Below are 21,022 nucleotides of genomic sequence, written 5' to 3'. Positions count from 1 at the left end.
GCCGCTAGAGGGCGCAATTCTCATCCGATTTGGCTGAAATTTTGTATGAGGTGTTTTATTATTACTTCCAACAACTGCGTTGAGTATGATTGACATCGGTCCGTAACCAGATATAGCTGTTATATAAACCCATCTGGGGTCTTGACTTCTTGAACTTCTAGAGGGCGCAATTATTATCCGATTTAGCTGCATGATGTGTTTTATTATGACTTCCAACAACTGTGTTAAGAATAGTTTAAATCGGTCCATAACCTCATATAGGTGCCACATAAACCGATCTAGGGTCTTGACTTCTTCAACCACTAGAGGGCGCAATTATTATCCGATTTGATTGAAGTTTTTTGTTATGACTTCCAATAACTGTGTCAAGAATAGTTCAAATCGGTCCATAACCTGATATAGCTGCCATATAAACCGATCTGGGATCTTGACTTCTTGAGCCCCTACAGGGCACAATTATTATCCGATTTAGCTGAAATTTTGCAGGAGGTGTTTTGTTATGACTTCCAACTACCGTGTTAAGAATAGTTAAAATCGGTCCATAACCTGATATAGTTGCCATATAAGCCGATCTGGGGTCTTGACTTCTTGAGCCTCTACAGGGAGCAATTCTTATCCGATTTGGCAGAAATTTTGTATAAAGTGTTTTATTATGACTTCCAACAACTGTGCTGGGTCTGTTTGACATCGGTCCATAACCTGATATAGCTGCCATATAAACCGATCTGGGATCTGGACTTCTTGAGCCGCTACAGGGCACAATTATTATCCGATTTAGCTGAAATTTTGCATGAGGTGTTTTGTTATGCCTTCCAACAAATGTATTAAGAATAGTTCAAATCGGTCCATAACCTGATATAGCTGCCATATAAACCGATCTGGGGTCTTGACTTCTTGAGCCTCTAGAGGGCGTAATTATTATCCGATTAAGCTGAAATTTTGTATGAGGTGTTTTGTTATGGCTTTCAACAACTGCGCTAAGAATAGCTCAAATCGGTCCATAACCTGATATAGCTGCCATATAAACCTATCTGGGGTCTTGACTTCTTGAGCCTCTACAAGGAGCAATTCCTATCCGATTAAGCTGAAATTTTGCACGACCAATTTTGTTATGACTTCTAACAACTGTGCTGAGTATGGTTGAAATCGGTTCATTACCTGATATAGCTGCCATATAAACCGATCTGGGTGTAGACTTTTTGAGCCTCTAGAGGGCGCAATTCTTATCCGATATGGATAAAATTTTGCATGAGGTGTGTTGTTATGACTTTCAACAACTGTGCTAAGAATAGCTCAAATCGGTTCATAACCTGATATAGCTGCCATATAAACCGATCTGGGTTCTTGACTTCTTGAGCCACTAGAGGGCGCAATTATTATCCGATTTGGCTGAAATTTTGCACAACGGCTTCTTCCATGACCTATAAACCGATCTCCCTATTTTTCTTCTTTAGCCCCTAAAGTGCGAAATTTTTACAAGATTTGGCACGAAATTTTACACAATGACTTGTACTATGGTCTCCAACAGTAAGTTCAATTATGGCCCGAAATGAACCATAATTTGATATTGTTCCAATAACATAGCCATTCTTTTCTTTTATCCTTTGTTTTCCTAAAAAGAGATACCGAGGCAAGAGCTCGACAAATGCGATCCATGGTGGAGGGTACATAAGATTCGGCCCGGCCGAATCTTTTACTTGTTTTTCTTTTCAATTTTAAAAATGCATTTCTATAATTCGAATTATATCAATCCCAAACAATAAATAATTACTAATTAACACAACCCGCATCGAATGCCAAACATTAAAACTCTTCTCAATTGTAACGCTTCCATGAAGTTTCATTTCCTATCACATTTCATAGCCATTATTACAAATCAACACCAAAATGAACACAAAACCCCGAAATTATAGCCCATTTGGTGTTTCAGATCTCCCGAAAAAATTATCATAATCTGATGTCAATTAGATGTAGGAAATGGTGAAGGAAGATAGAGAGCGAGAAAAGGAGGGGCGATCAAGAAAGACCCGCAGTACAAAACAAAACGATTTAATGTTAATTGTTAAAAGTGCTTTATCATGATTAGCCTCATTATTGCCGTGGCTATGGTTGCTACAATTGAGAGTACCATAATTGTTATTCTCATACATTTCATGAGCTACTGTCATTTATTTTTTTGTTTTGTTCATGAAGATTTTCGTGTTTAATTTTCGATAAGCATCTGCAGTTGTCTTTTGAATGAAAATTAAGAACGAGAACCAGTAGCGATGACCAACTGAGTTGCTGTGGAAATAAAGCTAAAGCAAGTAAAAAAGTACTAAGTTCGGTTGGGCCGAATCTTATATGCCTTCCAGCATGGATAGCATTTGGCAAGTTCTTTGCCTTGCATATCTTTAAAAGCAAACAAAGAGCTATTGCAGCTATATCAGATTATGGACCGATTCGGACCATACTTGGTTTGGATGTTGAAGATGTACTACAAAATTCCAGGCAAATCGGATAAGAAATGCCTTCTATAGGGGCTTAAGAATTAAAATCAGGAGATTGGTTTAAATAGCAGCTACTAGCCGAACCGGGCCCGCTCCGCTGCGCCTTCTTTAACTCTCTAACATCATTTGGGGTTGGGATATTTCGCCCTGAATGTCTATATCGAATTCGTGCCACTGTAGCCTATGTCCGCCTATAACGCTGAACGCCTGCGTTCAAATCCAGGCGATAACATCGAACAAAATTTGAAGCGGCGGTGATCCCCTCTTAATGCTGGCGAAATTTGCCATGCATGGTCATGTAAAAAATTCTCCCCAAAGAGATGTCGCACTGTGGCACCGCATTCGAACTCGGCTATAAAAAAAAGTCCCTTATCAATGAGTTTAAACTTGAAGCGAAAGGCTTTCATTGATGTGTGAGAAGTGTGTCCCTTCATTGTTCCTAGGTAAAATTTTGCTCCGCTGTCAAATACCTTTCTTTGGTGTCCTATATTATCGTATTAGAAAATATTTCCGGTTTAGAGAGACACTTGGCCCTTAATTTAAATAAACTCTTGGTGCTCTACTTTCAAATACATTTTATATGGGCCCATAATGGCATGATCGGTAAATAAATTCTGTGTAAGGGTGGGAAGGACTCCAGGGACTTTGTCCCGAGGATAATGAGGATAAATTTCCTGAGGTAGGTGCTTTCGGGTGGGGCAGTTCCCCAAAACACATGGCTCTTCAATTGGATATCAAATTCGTTTTTTTTTTCTTTCAAGCACCTTTCGTTTGAGATCTATATTATCGTGATTGGGGTATATACCCATTTGGTGGGTTTTGGACGGCCCCCGAGGCACCCGATCCCAACAATAGAAACCATATTCTGTTTTGACTGTGAGAGTGCAAAAAAAATCGAACGAATAGCATTAACAATCTCCGAGATCTGGTGGTTTTGAAAATAAGGGTAATGAGAAGTGCTTTTTAAGGGAGGGATGGGGCTCAGACATTTCGACTCAAATATGGATATCAAATTCGTGCTGCACTCCCAAATCCATTTAATGTGAGCCCATAATGCCATGGTCAGTAAATATGAAATTTTTTTTGGAGGGTGTTTGGGGCTGAGGCGGCCACCGGCACTTTGCCCTAAAAATAGATATCAAATTCGTTCTTTACTCCCAAATACCATTGATTTGAGCTCCATATTGCCATAATCGAAAATTACGTTAATTTTAGAGGGCGCTTTAGGGCGTACCCCGAAACACTTGGCTCCAAAATTGGATATAAAATTAGTTTTCAACTCTCAAATATTTTTCATTTGATTCCCATACTGTCATAATGGGTCAATCAACCAATTTGACTTATTTTTGAAAAGTAAAGCGCCACCTAGACTCAAACTCAAATTTTAATGTCATATTCCAAATCTACTCCCAAATACCTTTCATTTGAGGCCCATATTGACATGAAAGTCCAATATGTTTGTTTGGAGGAATTTTAGGGTTGGGGCAGCCCGATGTGCACCTAGATCCAAATTTTAATATCCTATTCGTATTCTATTTTCCAATACCTTTCATTTGATACCCATATTGTCAGTGAAGATCAGCCAGTAGCATTGGGACCAATGCTGTTTATGGGCTGGTGGCATCATTGGACCGTACTTCTTCAAAGCTGATGTGAATCGTAACAAAACTGTGAATGTTCAGCACTACCGTGAGATGATATCCAACTTTCTTTTGCCCAAAATGCAAGAGCCTGACTCGCATGACATGTGGTTTCAACTAGATGGTGCCACATGCCTCACACAGCACTCGAAACAATGGACTTATTGAGAGGCCAGTTCGTTGAACATTCTATATCACGTTCCGGACCGGTTAATTGGCCGCCTAGATCGTGCGATTAAACGCCTTTAGACTAATGTTTTTGAGGGGCTATGTTAAAGTTCATGTCTATACAGACAAGCCAGCTTCAATCGACGCATTGGAAGACAACATGGAAGCATTTATTTGTGAGAGACCGGACGAAATGTTGGAAAGTGTATGCTAAAGTTGGACTAAGGGGATAGATCATTTGAGGCGCAGTCACGGTCAACATTTGCATGAAATAATCTTTAAACATTAAATTTTATGGACCGTACTATCGATTCAAATAAAGATTTCATGAATTTTTCTGGATTTTATGCTTTTGTACCCTCCACCATAGGGTGGGGGTATACCAATTTCGTCATTCTGTTAGTAACTACTCGAAATATTCGTCTCAGACCCCACAAAGTATATATATTCTTGATCGTCGGGACATTTAATGTCGATCTAGCCATGTCCGTCCGTCCGTCTGTCTGTCCGTCCGTCCGTCTGTCTGTCGAAAGCACGCTAACTTTCGAAGGAGCAAAGTAAGCCGCTTGAAATTTTGCACAAATACTTCTTATTAGTGTGGGTCGGTTGGGATTGTAAATGGGCCATATCGGTCCATGTTTTGATACAGCTGTCATATAAACCGATCTAGGGTCTTGACTTCTTGAACCTCTAGGGAGCGCAATTCTTATCCGATTGGAATTAAATTTTGCAAGACGTGTTTCGGTTTGACTTCCAACAACTGTGCCAAGTATGGTTAAAATTGCTTCATAACCTGATATAGCTGTCATATAAACCGATCTGGGGACTTGACTTCTTGAGCTTCTAGAGAGCGCCATTCTTATCCGATTGGAATTTAATTTTGCACGACGTAATTTGTTATGATATCTAACAACTGTGCCAAGTAAGATTCAAATCGGTCCATAACCTGATATAGCTGTCATATAAACCGATCTGGGGACTTGACTTCTTGAGCTTCTAGAGGGCGCAATTCTTATCCGATTGGAATGAAATTTTGCACGACGTGTTTTGTTATGATATCCAACAACTGTGTCAAGTACGATTCAAATCCGACTATAACCTGATATAGCTGCCATATAAACCGATCTAGGGTCTTGACTTCTTGAGCCTCTAGAGGGCGCAATTCTTATCCGATTGGAATGAAATTTTGCACGACGTGTTTTGTTATGATATCCAACAACTGTGCCAAGTATGATTCAAATCGGTTCATAACCTGATATAGCTGCCATATAAACCGATCTAGGCTCTTGACTTCTTGAGCCTCTAGAGGGCGCCATTCTTATCCGATTGGAATGAAATTTTGAACGACGTGTTTTGTTATGATATCCAACAACTGTGCCAAGTATGATTCAAATCGGTCCATAACCTGGTATAGCTGCCATATAAACCGATCTAGGGTCTTGACTTCTTGAGCCTCTAGAGGGCGCCATTCTTATCTGATTGGAATGAAATTTTGCACGACGTGTTTTGTTATGATATCCAACAACTGTGTCAAGTATGGTTCAAATCGCTTCATAACCTGATATAGCTGTCATATAAACCGATCTGGGGACTTGACTTCTTGAGCTTCTAGAGGGCGCAATTCTCATCCGATTTGAATGAATTTTTGCACGAAGTATTTTGTAATGATATCCAACAATTGTACCAAGTATGATTTAAATCGGTTCATAACCTGATATAGCTGTCAAATACACCGATCTGGGGACTTGGGTTCTTGAGCTTCTAGAGCGCGCAATTCCTATCCGATTTGCCTGAAATTTTGTACAACGGATCCTCTCATGACCATCAAAATACGTGTTTATTATGGTCTGAATCGGTCTATAGCATGATACAGCTCCCATATGAATCGATCTCTCTATTTTACTTTTTTAGCCCCCAGAGGGCGCAATTCTATTCGAATTGCCTGACATTTTACACAGGTCTCGGAACCGGACCATATCTTGATATCGCTCTAATAGCAGAGCAAATCTTTTCTTGTATTCTTTTTTTTTGCCTAAGAAGAGATGCCGGGAAAAGAACTCAACAAATGCGATCCATGGTGAAGGGTATATAAGATTCAGCCCGGCCGAACTTGGCACGCTTTTACTTGTTTTTTTTAACTTTTCTATAGCTCTTAAAAAATCACCCTTTATATACATAGGTCAATATAATGTATTTTTATTTGTTCCAGTAAATTTTAAAATTCTCTTTAACATCAAACATTTTATGATCAGAATATGACCTTTGCTTATATTGCTTAAATTTATGACTTCCCCAACACTTTCACTCGCATGGGAGAGATTAATGCTTCAGTGCTTTTACTATGCTTCAACTTCAAATAATGTTTGAATGAAAGTGAAGAAATAAAGCCACAAATCCCATTGACACACTATGCGATTAAAACACCACACATCCACCAAACCCCAAGGCCTGCATAATTCCTATAACAAATCATAACAGTGCTGCTGCTGCTGCTGCTGATGGTGCTGCCATGGGAACACAAACATGAATGATCCAGCAGAATGTCATGACTTTTGGTGCTCCCAAAAACAAACGACACAAAAAAGAAAACTCTTGGTGCTGGACATCATTCGTAAATTCAATTAGGCCCACAAATTAAGGTTAGTTTAAATAATTTAAAGAAATTTCTAAAGTTGTGCAGAGCACATCCCAAAAAATAACAACAAAAAGGGCCATCCATCCGTCCATTCATTCATGCGACAGAACCATGACAAAACAAGACATTAAATTCATTTACAACACTCGAATTGCTTTATGGTGGCCAGCACGCAAGCAAGCAAGCAATGGCCCTTGCCAACTTCCCAAGTAAAGCTCAAGCATGACTTTATGGAGCCAACATCTAAAGTCGCTCCATACACAAAAAGAAAACAGAATTTGAAGCCTATATTTGTTCAACGATTTGTGGTTTCCATTCCGATGGCCTCTGTCCAGCCCCTAGTCTTTGTCATCTTTGTTGTTTGGTGCTTTCTTTAATCGCTTCAAGAATGTTTATTGTGTTCCAAGAGAGGTTATTATGTCAATTTTCCAATGAGACTTCAAAGAGTGGCCTGGCCACAGTAGACCTCCATGGTATGGCAATTTAAGAGGGTCGCGGCGGATTTTTTTTCTTGTGTTGTCTGCCTCTTTTGCTTTTCGCCAAGTTTTGTTTTTGTAAACGATGATAGTTATGGAGATATACATGAAAACCTGCAGCAGCAGCAACAACAACAACAACAACAACAACATCAATTACACTTTTACAAATAGCGACAACAAGAAATAGTAGCCAGCACTTTCTTCTTCTGGGGGGGGGAGGGGGATAAAGAACATATTTTTCATACCAAACATAGGATAGATGGTTGGGTTTTAATGGCTGTCATTGAAAAGGTGGATTAAAAAATCTGTTTGTAAACGTTTGTAAACATCGGGAAACTTAGAGGGCATTTTCGAGATCAAAATTTGACTCTCGCTGAAAATTTTGTAAAAATTTAATTTTCTTAGAAAATTTTGTCGCATCTTTAGTCATTTGTCCCAAATTTGGATATGAAAATCATGCTCTTCTCCGATATGCTTTCCATTTTAGTTACATAAAGTCCCGTTAGGCCATTATGTATATTTGTCGAGACTTTTCGGGGTGAAGAGGCCACTATCTTATCTCATATATAAAATTGAAATTGTGTTTGTTTGTTTGTTCCGTATAGACTCAAAAATGGCTGATTACCTTGAAATTTTCACAGATTGTGTAGGTTGGTCTGGAAGGAAACATAGGCTATATAATTTTTTGATATCGGAAGGGGGGGCGGACCCTCCCCCTTACCTCAAAAGAACTACATAAAAATAAAAATGAACCGATCGGGGCAATATGGGATTTAAATTAAAGGTATTCAAGAGTAGAGTACGAATTTGATAATAAAAGTAGGGTCCAAGTACCTGGGGGGCCGCCCCAGTCCCAAAACCCCTTCAAATAGGTTTGTTTATTTAACAATCATGACAATATGGGACTCAAATGAAAGGTATTCGGAAATAGATTAAGAATATGGTCAGGAAGAAGAAATATGCTTTATAATTTGTTGATATCGGAAGGGGGCGAACCCTTCCCATTACCCCAAATATACCATCCAAAATCACAAGTGGACCGAAATAGACAATATGGATATCAAATGAAAGATATTAAAGAGTACAATACGAATAGGGTATTAAAAATTGGATTCAAGTACCCAGAAAGTCGCCCTAACTCCAAAATTTCTAAAAACACACAAATTGGTCTTCTTCCATATCAATATGGGGCTTAAATGAAAGGTATTCGGGAGTAGATTACGAATCTGGCATACAAAATCAGATTGAAGTGTAGGGGTACCCGTTGCATCTAAAAACGCTTTAAATGGGCATATGACCCATCATTACTATATGGGAATCGGTTTGTTTGTTTGATCCGTAGAATCAAAAAAAAGGAAACATAGGTTATATAATTTTTATACCCACCACCGAAAGATGGGGTATATTCATTTTGTCATTCCGTTTGCAACACATCGAAACATCCATTTCCGACCCTATAAAGTATATATTGGGCAATATATTCTTGATCAGCGTAAAAATCTAAGACGATCTAGACATGTCCGTCCTTCTGTCTGTTGAAATCACGCTACAGTCTTTAAAAATAGAGATATTGAGCTGAAACTTTGCACACATACTTTTTTTGTCCATAAGCAGGTTTAGTTCGTAGATGGGCTATATCGGACTATATCTTGATATAGCCCCCATATAGACCGATCCGCCGATTTAGGGTCTTAAGCCCATAAAAGCCACATTTATTATCTGATTTTGATGAAATTTGGTGCAGTGAGTTGTGTTGGGCCCTTCGACATGCTTCGTCAATTTGGCTCAGATCGGTCCAGATTTGGATATAGTTGCCATATAGACCGATCGCCTGATTTAGGGTCTTAAGCCCATAAAAGCCACAATTATTATCCGATTTTGCTGAAATTTGGGGCAGTGAGTTGTGTTGGGCCCTTCGACATCTTCCCTTAATTGGGCACAGATCGGTTCAGATTTGGATATAGCTGCCATATAGACCGTTCCTACGATTAAGGGTCTTAGGCCCATAAAAGCCACATTTATTATCCGATTTTGATGAATTTTGGCTACCGAAAGTGGTCTAGGCGTAAATCCGTGCTAGACAGCAGTAAACCTTTTCAGCAGGAGACACAAATTGCCTACAGTGGCACCTGTCTCCTTGGGAAGAAAGAATTCCCATTTACAGAAAGCGCAAAATACCTGGATATTTTGCTGGACAGGAAATTGAACATCAAATCCAAAATTGTGGGAAGTACAAGGAAGGCCACTCGTGCCCTATATACCTCCAAGAGAGCCATGGCAAAAGTTGGGGGGTTTGGACCGCGTGCCATACATCGGGTATATACTGCAGTTGTCAGACCTATAATGCTTTATGGTATTGTGGTCTGGTGGACGGCGCTTCAAAAGTCCACCTACTGCATCACAGCCGCATCACAGCCGCACTGAGGACGACACCATCTGATGCACTGATTTTAATGCTATATCTTATGCCTCTGGATATTGTGAATAGACAAATTGCAGCGACCACTGCCTTGAGGTTAAGGGAGCTTTCTCATTGGTCATGTGGCGGCTACGGACACTGTGTTATCCTTGATGCAATATCCGATGTTCCAGGCAGAGTGGATTAAACCCTACCTGAGCCGCTACTGTATCACTATTCCTGATAAAAACCGATCGGAACTACCATATCCCTGGTAACAGACGTTACATAGACTTCTATAAGGATGGTCTCAAACTAAACGACCAGGTGGACTTTGGGGTGTACTCCAAAGATCTAGTAGTGGTCATATCGAAAAGGGTTTCCGACCACTACAGTGTGTATCAAGCAGAGCAAGGCAATTAAGGAAGTGGTGGAATGGCTAAGATATAATGTCATTACGACGATTGGCATAAATATCTTCTTCGACAGCCAGGCAGCCATTAAATTCCTGGAGAATGTATTACTGAACACAAAAACCACCCCCGACTGTCACAGATCTCTCAACGAGATGGCTGAACAGTTCAAAATTCACCTGTTCTGGATGCCGGGCCACAGAGATATCCCAGGGAATTGTAAAGCGGATGAGCTTGCGAGACTAGGAACTACCCTACACATGCCAGGGATACTGGAATCTGTGGGTATGCCTCTAGCGACATATAAGCTGAGTTTTCAGGACCAGGCCCGAAGGACAGCGATTGATAGATGGTCACAAAGAGGGGGCTAATAGAGGCCTTATCTAGGCTTGAAGAGGTCTACTGCTGTGCTGTCATTGGCTAGAACAGACGTCTCAGTCATAATGTCCGACATGACAGGTGACTTTCTAATTTGAAAACATGCAGACAGACAGAAGGTTGCCAGCAACGACTTTTGCAGAAGCTGTGAGGACATCGTAGAAGAAGACACTATATAACACCTGTCCCGCTCTAGCAGTCAGAAGGAGTTCCGCTTTAAGTTCTCATTTCTTTGATAACCTGTCTGGTTTAGCGGATGGGAACATTCGCAAGTTGTTGGGCTTTTTAAAGCGATCTGGATGGTTCAACGGTAGGAACTGGAAGGCATCTTCCTTCTTCTGTTCCAGTGCTATCACTATGGACGAAAACGTCTAAGTCTGATGTCTGATGGCAGACTGCTATTAAACCTAACCTAATTCGAAGGACGTATCACTAATTTCAGTACAGTACAATTTTAGCAGAACCAAAGGTGGTGGGTACTGAAAATTCGATCCGGCCTAACTTAGCACCCTCCCCATTGATATTCCATTTTTTCTTTGACAGTCCTTAGCAATGCAAAATAGTTTTAGCAAGTTTGTTGTGTGTTGTATTTCTCTTTCAGCTTCTTCTTTTTTTGTTTTGTCTTGTGCCTCTTGAATTTTGTTAATTCAAAACATTTGTAAATAAACTTTACATTTTTGTGTTGTTTCTCTTCATTCTCATTTTTTAGCTAAATTGTCATATTAACCCCAATTCTCCATGGCAGTTTCTAAAGACAACTTTGTAGTTCTTTTTTTCTTCTCAGTGCCTTCTTAGCATATCTTACAATGCTGTTGAGCTTATTCCTAAAGTGCCGGCTATGGGACTATTAACTTTGGCTTAAGTCTTAAACTTAAGGAGAACAAAACGTAAGAACAAAAAAAAAAAAAAAGAAATGAACAAAACTAGAAACACATCGGTAATGATGATAACGATGAAATTGAGGAATTGTGGGCTTCCTGGGATGTTGGGATGTGTTTTTTTGAATTTATTTACAACTGGATTTGTTGCGCTGTTCGCTGCTTCTTTTTAATGACAATTTTCTGTTGGCATCATGAAATGAATGATGGACTACCATGTCAATTGGCTTAGGGCAACTCAAAATAAACAAATTAGGGTCACAGTAAGGGACATTACTAAGGATTCGAATGCAAATAACTGTAATGTAGTGATGGGGACTGCCACAAAGAAAACTTGGCGACCATAACAAGCTAATCTTTAATTTGCAACCATAATTCGTTTAATTAGACCGTTTTGCAAGCTAAATTGTAGGTCTGTAAATGTGGAAATTATTGTAAAAGGCTTTGTGGCCAATGGGGAAGAAACAGCAGCTAATGGAGGCGCCTTAATGATACAGAAAAAAAAAGATGCTTAAAAATGCATTATTCACAAAGAGAAAATGTCAAACAGACATCAAACAAATAATTTCATAATTTATGTAGAATTTATAAATTGTATGCATTTTTTGATCTCATGGAAGTGCTGGGTCTTATTGCTTCTCAGGAAATGCGTTGAATTAGGAAAACCTCTGAAACAAAACAACCAAATGGCAATGCCCTGACTATAACATAGCCGGCTTAAACTGAACAAGAAACAAGTAAAAAGGCATTAAGTTCGGCCGGGCCGAACTTTGGATACCCACCACCTCGGGTATATATGTAAATCACCTTTCGTCAAAATCCTGTAAGAAATGCAAACCTTGTGCCCCTTAGCAGCTATATCGAAATATATTCCGATTTGGACCAAATACTAATAGGTATAACAAAACATTGATCTTTTTAAAAGCTATATCTAACTGATCAGAACCATATACGACACGGATGTCGAAAAGCCTAACAAAAGTCAATGTGTCAAACTTCAGTGAAATCGGATTATAAATGCGCCTTTTATGGAGAGATCGGTAAATATGGCAGCTATATCCAAATCTGAACCGATCTGGGCCAAATTGAAGAAGGATTTCAAAGGGCCTAACTCAACTCACTATGCCGAATTTTGACAAAATCGGACAATAAATGCGCCTATTATGGACGCAAGACCTAAAATCGAGAGATCGGTCTATATGGCAGCTATATCCGAATCTGGACCGATTTGGTTTAAATTGAAGAAAGATGTCCAAAAGCCAAACACAACTCATTATCCCAAAGTTCAGCAAAATCGGATAATAAATGTGGCTTTTATAGGCCTAAGACCCTAAATCGGAGGATCGGTCTATATGGCAACTATATCCAAATCTGCACCGATCTGGCCCAAATTGAAAAAGGATGTCGAAGGGCCTAAAACAACTCACTGTCCCAAATTTCGGCGACAACGGATAATAAATGCGCCTTTACTGGGCCCAAAACCTTGAATCGAGAGATCGGTCAATATGGAAACTATATCCAAATCTGCACCGATCTGGCCCAAATTGAAAAAGGATTTCGAGGGTCCTAACGCAACTCACTGTGCCGAATTTTGACAAAATAGGACAATAAATGCGCTTTTTATGAGCCCAAGGCTTGAAGCTATATCCAAATCTGGCCCGATCTGGTTCAAATTGAAGAAGGATGTCGAAGGGCCTAAGACAACTTACTGTCCCAAATTTCTGCGACATCGGACAATAAATGCGCCTTTTATGGGCCCAAAACCCTAAATCGACAGATCGGTCTATATGACAACTATATCCAAATCTGGACAAATCTGTGCCAAATTGAAAACAAGTAAAAGCGTGCTAAGTTCGGCCGGGCCGAATCTTATATACCCTCCACCATGGATCGCATTTGTCGAATTCTTTTCCCGGCATCTCTTCTTAGGCAAAAAAGGATATAAGAAAAGAGTTGCTCTGCTATTAAAACGATATCAAGATATGGTCCGGTTCGGACCACAACTAAATTATATGTTGGAGACCTGTGTAAAATTTCAGGCAATTCGTATAAGAATTGCGCCCATTGGGGCTCACGAAGTAAAATAGAGAGAACGATTTATATGGGATCTGTATCGGGCTATAGACCGATTCAGACCATAATAAACACGTTTGTTGATGATCATGAGAGGATCCATCGTACAAAATTTCAGGTATATCGGATAATAATTGCGACCTCTAGAGGCTCAAGAAGTCAAGATCCCAGATCGGTTTATATGGCAGCTATATCAGGTTATGAACCGATTTGAACCTTATTTGACACAGTTGTTGAAAGTAAAAATAAAATACGTCATGCAAAATTTCAGCCAAATCGGATAGGAATTGCGCCCTCTAGAAGCTCAAGAAGTCAAATCCCCAGATCTGTTTATATGACAGCTATGTCAGGTTATGGACCGATTTCAACCATACTTGGCACAGTTGTTGGATATCATAACGAAATACTTCGTGCAAAAATTCATTCAAATCGGATAAGAATTGTGCCCTCTAGAGGCTCAAGAAGTCAAGACCCAAGATCGGTTTATATGGCAGCTATATCAGGTTATGGACCGATTTGAACTATACTTGGCACAGTTGTTGGATATCATAGCACACGTCGTGCAAAATTTCATTCCAATCGGATAAGAATTGCGCACTCTAGAGGCTCAAGAAGTCAAGAAGTCAAGACCCAAGATCGGTTTATATGGCAGCTATATCAAAACATGGACCGATATGGCCCATTTACAATACCAACCGACCTACACTAATAAGAAGTATTTATGCAAAATTTCAAGCGTCTAGCTTTACTCCTTCGGAAGTTAGCGTGCTTTCGACAGACAGACGGACGGACGGATGGACGGACATGGCTAGATCGACATAAAATGTCACGACGATCAAGAATATATATACTTTATGGGGTCTCAGACGAATATTTCGAGTAGTTACAATCAGAATGACGAAATTAAATTAATTTAGTATACCCCCCATCTTATGGTGGAGGGTATAAAAGATGTCCAAGGGCCTGACATACATCACTGTCCCAATTTTCAGCGAAATCAGATAATATATATATTCGCCTAAATTTGGGACAGTGAGTTGTGTTAGGCCCTTCGACATCCTTCTTCAATTTCACTCAGATCGGTCCAGATTTAGATATAGCTGCCATATAGACTGATCTCTCTATTTAAGGTTTTGGGCCCATAAAAGGCACATTTATTGTCCGATGTCGCCGAAACTTGGGACAGAGAGTTAAGTTAAGCCCCTCCATATATTTTTGCAATTTGGTCTAGATCGATCAAGATTTGCATTTAGCTGTCATATAGACCGATATCTCGAGTTAAAGTCTTGGCCGCAAAAAAGGCGCATTTATAATCCGATTTCACTGAAATTTGACACAGTGACTTGTGTAAGGCTTTTCGACATCCATGTCGTATATGGTTCAGATCAGTTTATTTTTAGATATAGCTACTAAAAAGAACAATATTTTGTTATACAAAATTGAACAATGACTTGTACCGATTAGTATTTGGTCCAAATCCGAACATATTTCGATATAACTGCTAGGGGACATAAGGTATGCAATTTTCACCAGATTTTTATGAAAGGTAGTTTACATGTAAACCGAGCTGGTGAATATCCAAAGTTCGACCCGGCCGAACCTAACTCCTTTTTTACTTGTTTTGATTTACTTGTTTCGAACCCAGACGTTCAGCGTCATAGGCGGGCATGCTAACCTCTGTGGAAATCTATGGAAGTCACATAACTACTGTTTCCATTTTTTTGTAATTTTAAAATCAAATATTTATTATATTTTTTTTTAATTCTTTTAACTACTTTTAACTACTTACTAAAGCATTACCCTTTTTAAATTTAACACATCCAAAAAGCCTTATTCACTTTGCATTAATGTTTAATGGATTTCGTCTCTTAAATGACACAGCCAAAGGCTCTGCAATAGAAATGACCTTCAGTATGAAAAAATGAAATCCTCTTCACACATGCAGCACAGACACATTAGAAATCAGATGGCATTTGACCTTTGGCAAATCACATGGAGGTTATCTGTCTATGGTGCTGCCAATGCCAGAGGATGTTCGAATGCTAAGATGAAGGGATGGAGGGGTGGGTGCACGTCACTTCGCATGAACTTGTTTGCAAATGGAATAAATTTTATTAATAATTTAATGCGATGCCATAGCAGAGGCTGTGACATGTATGTTAGCTGCTACTGGCTTCACAACACTCACATTCAGTCTCAAACATTTTGATGCGATCCAATATATCGGATGAGATAGTGTACGATTTGTCATAATTTAATTTGCAAAATATTTTGGAACGGAAATTAGAAAAATTCCAAAATCACTCGTAAACGATTCAAAAAAAAAACAAAACAAAACAAATATCACTTGCACAAAGACGATGTTAACACGTTCATAAAATTACACACACTAAATTAAATTGTAACATTTTACACTTGATATTAATTGAATTTAAGTGGGAAACGCTACACTAGAATAGCGTCTTAGTTTATTTTTTGTTTTTGAGAATTGGCGAAAAAAATCAATTGCAACAATAACAACAATGGGTTCACCACTGCCGACCAGACGTTACAGCAACAAACACAAACATGGTCAATACCAACGCCACTTTGGAGCGTTGGGGCATAAGTCCACAATGGACGTTTTCGTAATGCGCTACAATTGTTGTTTCAGGCTGGTTTTGCTTTTTTAGGAAAAACTGACGATTTCCAACATTTGTTGGGGCGATATTTTTTCTTGCCTTTGTTTTTTTGCAAGCAATCGGGCCTTATAAAGATTTGTATTCTATTCGATTTGAAAACAGCAACAAACACACACAATATTTTTTTTTTTGGAATTTTCCAATGATTTCTTGAAATATTTTTTTTTTTGAAAAAATCACCCAAACATCCACTTTATTCACTCTTGACGTTGATTTTGTATATTTTGCTGTAATAATCGATCACAGCTTGCAGCCTCACATTGCGAAAATATGCGAATGGCAGAGACACACATTTGCGTGCCGTGCTTGTGTCACTTTCGAGCCGTATGGAAATACTGCTGACACTCGGTGACTGTCGAGAGTGTCTTTGGTTCGTTCTGCAAAGGAATGTCGAAAGTGCAGGCAAACAACCAAAAATGTGGATGTGAACAAAAACGAAAAAAAAAAAAACAAAAACACATGAAAATGAAAAACTAACAACTACCAAATAGCCAACAGCAAAAAATGAAAAATAACACAAAAACACCATAAACCTAGTCACGTTCAAATATGTGGATGCAGGCGGCATGCGCCAGGTCCGAATGGAAGCCGAAAGAACGACTCAGAGCACAACAGCAACAAATTGGACAGTGGTTTCAAGGGGAGAGGCTTTGAAGGAAAGTTTTCCAATATATATTTTGCAATGTTTGTCCATGAACATTCCACTAAGGAACAGGGGCAAACTTCCCACATATTAATGAGTGAAGTCCGATTTAAGTCTTAGGCTCAATGATAAGGGGCCTCCTTTTTATAGCCGCGTCCGAACGGCGTGCCGCAGTGCGACACCTCTTTGGAGAGAAGTTTTACATGGCATAGTACCTCACAAATGTTGCCAGCATTAAGAGGGGAAAAACACCGCTGACATTTTTTTTTGATGGTCTCGCCAGGATTCGAACCCAGGCGTTCAGCGTCATAGGCGGACATGCTAACCTCTGCGCTACGGTGGCCTCCAATATATATTTTTAAAAGAAATATGTAAAGTCGAGAAAAAAACTGCAGCCAGAAAGAACACACAGAAAAAAATTCGTGAAAAATATGTGAATGTCTATTTATGTCCATCTGTTACCATGCCCGATATATTGAAAGAAAAATTGATACCGTATGGTATTAATGGTATTGATAGTAAAGCAATAACGTGAATTAATACCACATTAATACCGTATGGTATTAATAATGCTTTACATCATCCATATCATATGATTAATTTACTTTCAATACCGTTGGTATCAATTTTTCCAATCTCGGTTTGGTACTAAATCCAATAACAGTTTGGTATTAAAATAAATATCAGTTTGGTTACAAATCTAATACCCAAAGGTACTTATCGTTTTATATTTATCCCTACTAGACGATATTGTTTTGAAGCCAACGTGAAACAATAGCGTGAATTAGTACCACATTAATACCGTATGGTATTAATAATGTTTTACATCATCCATACCATATGGTTACTTTACTTTCAATATCGTTGTCATCAATTCTTCATTGGGTGTACTTGTGGTATGTTCAAGTAATAGAGATAATGGTATAAAAACAATCTCGGTTTGGTACTAAAGCCAATAACAATTTGGTATTAAAATTTATTCCTACTAGACGGTATTGTTTTAAAGCCAAACGGGTTTGCTTCACCATCAAAACTGTATGGTATTAAAGCGAACACGTTTGGTATCAATTTTTCTATCATTCTACTTAAAGATCAATGAGAGCTTTATTTGGTGTGGTTGCTCGATATAGGAGAAACAAGTAAAAGCGTGCTAAGTTCGGCTGGGCCGAATCTTGGGAACCCACCATCATGGACTCAAGAAGTCAAATCGGGAGATCGGTTTATATGAGAGCTACATCAGGTTATAGACCGATTTGGACCCTACAAGGCAGAGTAGTTGGAAGTCATAACGGAATAGCACATGCAAACTTTCAGCCGAATCGGAGAGAAATGTCGGCATATAAGGACTCAAAAAGTCAAATAGGGAATTGGTTTACATGGGAGCTATATCAGGTTATAGACTGATTTGGACTGTACTTGGCACAGTCGTAACAGACCACCGCATGCAAAATTTCAACCAAATCGGACAAAAATTCCAGCTTGTAAGGACTCAAGAAGACAAATCGAGAGATCGCTTTATTTGAGAGCTATATCAGGTTATAGATCAATATAGACCCTAATAGGCAGAGTTGTTGAAAGTCATAACAAAACACTGCATGCAAAATTTCAGCCAAGTCGTACACAAATTTCGGCTTGTAAGGGCTCATGGATTGAAATCGGAAAATTGATTTATATGGAAGCTATATCAGGTTATAGACCTATTTGGACTTGCGGCTTGTAAGAGGTTAAGGTGTAAAATCAGGAAATCGTTTGTATGGGAGCAATATCAGATTATAGACCTATTTGGACCATACTTAGCGCTGTTGTTGGAAGTCATTACAGAATACTACTACCTCCAACAATCGTGCCATGTACGGCCTAAATCGTTCTATAAACTGATATAGCTCCCATATAAAACTAACTCACGATTTGAGATCTTGAAGCCCTGGGAGAGGCAATTGCTATTCGTTTTAGCTGAAATTTTGTTCTGTTACGACTTCCAACAAGTTGCGCTTAGAATTTCCAACATTTGTATATCCTCATAGAGCTCCCATATAAACTGATCCCCCGATTAATCTTCTGCGGCCCCTAGAAGCTTTATTTTTGTCTATTCCGCAGAAAGTATAAGTAAAAGCGTGCTAATAATCTCGCGTTTGTAAATTTTGTAACCCTGAATCTAACATTAGGCAAACAAAGGATAATGGATTAGATTTGCTATGCTATTGGAGCTATATTTGGTTATGAACCGATTGGGGCCCTACTTAACTTGGAGACCATAGTCGATGCCAAATGCAAATTTGCCCATAAACATTCCCACCAAGGAACAGGGGCAAACTTCTCACATATCAATGAGTGATGTCCGATTCAAGTTTTAAGCTCAATGATAAGAGACCTCCTTTTTATAGCCGAGTCCGAACGGCGTGACGCAGGGCGATACCTCTTTGGGGAGAAGTTTTTTCATGGCAAAGTACCTCACAAATGTTGCTAGCATTAGAAGGGGGTAACCATCGCTTTTTATTGGTATTTTTTCTGAAATTCGCCCAAGGATTGAACCTCTGCGCCACGGTGGCCTCCAATAGTCGATGCCATTGAGCAAAATTTCAACCAAATGGGATAAGAATTCCACTCCATAGGAGCTTAGGAAACAAAATCGGGGGTTCGGTCGAAACTATTGGGTTGCCCAAAAAGTAATTGCGGATTTTTTAAAAGAAAGTAAATGCATTTTGAATAAAACTTAGAATGAACTTTGGTTTGCTGTCTAATACTCACCGTAATGATTGTATTTAGTTTGAAATCTTCAAATGCGATAGATAACCTGCAAAGAAAAATGTTTTTATTAGAGCTCAGTATTTATCATAGGATGCAGGGACAATTATTTTTTCAGTCACGTTCAGAAACTTGGTGAAGATTTTACTCCGTCTATAGTTAAAATTAAAATCGTAAATGAGATATAACTCACTATATTTTCATATATCCCCCATAAAGACCTTCCCTTGATATATCATCCTAAACTCATAGCTCAGATAAAAAAGATATCTATACAAAAATATCTTCCACATTCAATAAAGTCCAAGATTTTCTTTCGAATAAACTGCCTAAATTCATAAAAGGAGAATTTTCGGTGACCAGTCATATTGCCCAGGAGACATAACGCGCAAAAACATTTTTGGGTGTTATGATCTACCCTGATGCAATCATAACGCCCAAAATTTGTTGGGGCATTATGGCCGCCCAAAAATTTTGATAGACTGTAAAGAGATCACAACGCCCGCAAAAATTGGGTGTTATGACCGCCTGCAAAGCGGTCATACAACTAAAACCACTGTGCAAATGCTGTAGAATAACAATAGCACATAACGAGCCATTCCTCTGTCCTCATGTTATTCGGCCTAAACACCAACAACAAAAACAACAAGCAGCATCCTCTCTTCAATGTTGTGGCAAAACGACGAAGGTTGCTGTTGCAATTCCGGCAGTTGGGTGTTGCAATCGAATAAGTGAGAAATCAATAAAACTTGGTTGCTTGCCACCAACGAGCATAAGCAAAAAGAAAGAAGAACACACAACAATGAAGAATTTTCATTGCGCAGCAAAACAATGACAACAAGCAAAAACACACAACCCAATGCCTCCTCTTCTATCATCATCATCATCAGTAACAACATCATTGCCATAGGCGGAAAAAATGGAAAACAACATCCAAAGCGTACAAGGTAACACCGTACAATAGATCTCACACTCAAGACCCCCAGCCAACACCTGCGTCAAGGCTATTGAAGGCAGGCAACTACAAAGCGAAAGCTAAAATCAGCAACACCATGAGCGGTAGGTGGTATTTGACGCCAAGCCATAGTACCCTTCTAACGCAGCTCAGCACAGCCCATCTGACAAAAATAGTTTGTTTTTCCTTTCAATTTAACATCGAGTGGAGAATCTAAAGAATTGTGTTGCGCTTCTTTGGTTCTCTTTCGTAGCATTACCTTGTTTGTCCTTTGTTTTGGCCCCATTTTTCATGCCGTACTAAGCAGGGTTGCCAAAGGTAGAGACAGTTTTACTACAGAAAATTTTGGCCAAAATTCAAAAAGAAGATTTAAAGGGGAATGAACGGGGAGGGCTTAGAAAACAGGCAATAATTTGATATTACTATTGCCATTTCATTTAAGAATGA

The 21,022-nt window shown here is 39.1% G+C and overlaps 1 protein-coding gene across 2 annotated transcripts in view; it reads right to left on the bottom strand.

Moving 5' to 3' along the window:
• The window catches only part of LOC106096332 (protein FAM107B), a 31,608-nt gene extending 15,026 nt beyond the window's left edge, over window positions 1-16,582 (bottom strand). For both annotated transcript variants that reach the window (XM_013264028.2, XM_013264029.2), the window contains exon 1: window positions 15,740-16,582. In XM_013264028.2, the coding sequence (XP_013119482.2) occupies window positions 15,740-15,755 (16 nt within the window). In that variant the 5' untranslated portion in view covers window positions 15,756-16,582. The remainder of the gene's footprint in view (window positions 1-15,739) is intronic.
• Window positions 16,583-21,022: the final 4,440 nt, after the last annotated feature.

This window comes from Stomoxys calcitrans, chromosome 3 (genome assembly GCF_963082655.1).
Source record: "Stomoxys calcitrans chromosome 3, idStoCalc2.1, whole genome shotgun sequence".
In the NCBI taxonomy this organism is placed as follows: domain Eukaryota; kingdom Metazoa; phylum Arthropoda; class Insecta; order Diptera; family Muscidae; genus Stomoxys; species Stomoxys calcitrans.
Note: the sequence above shows the minus strand (reverse complement) of the source record. Positions and strands in the feature narration are given on the sequence as shown.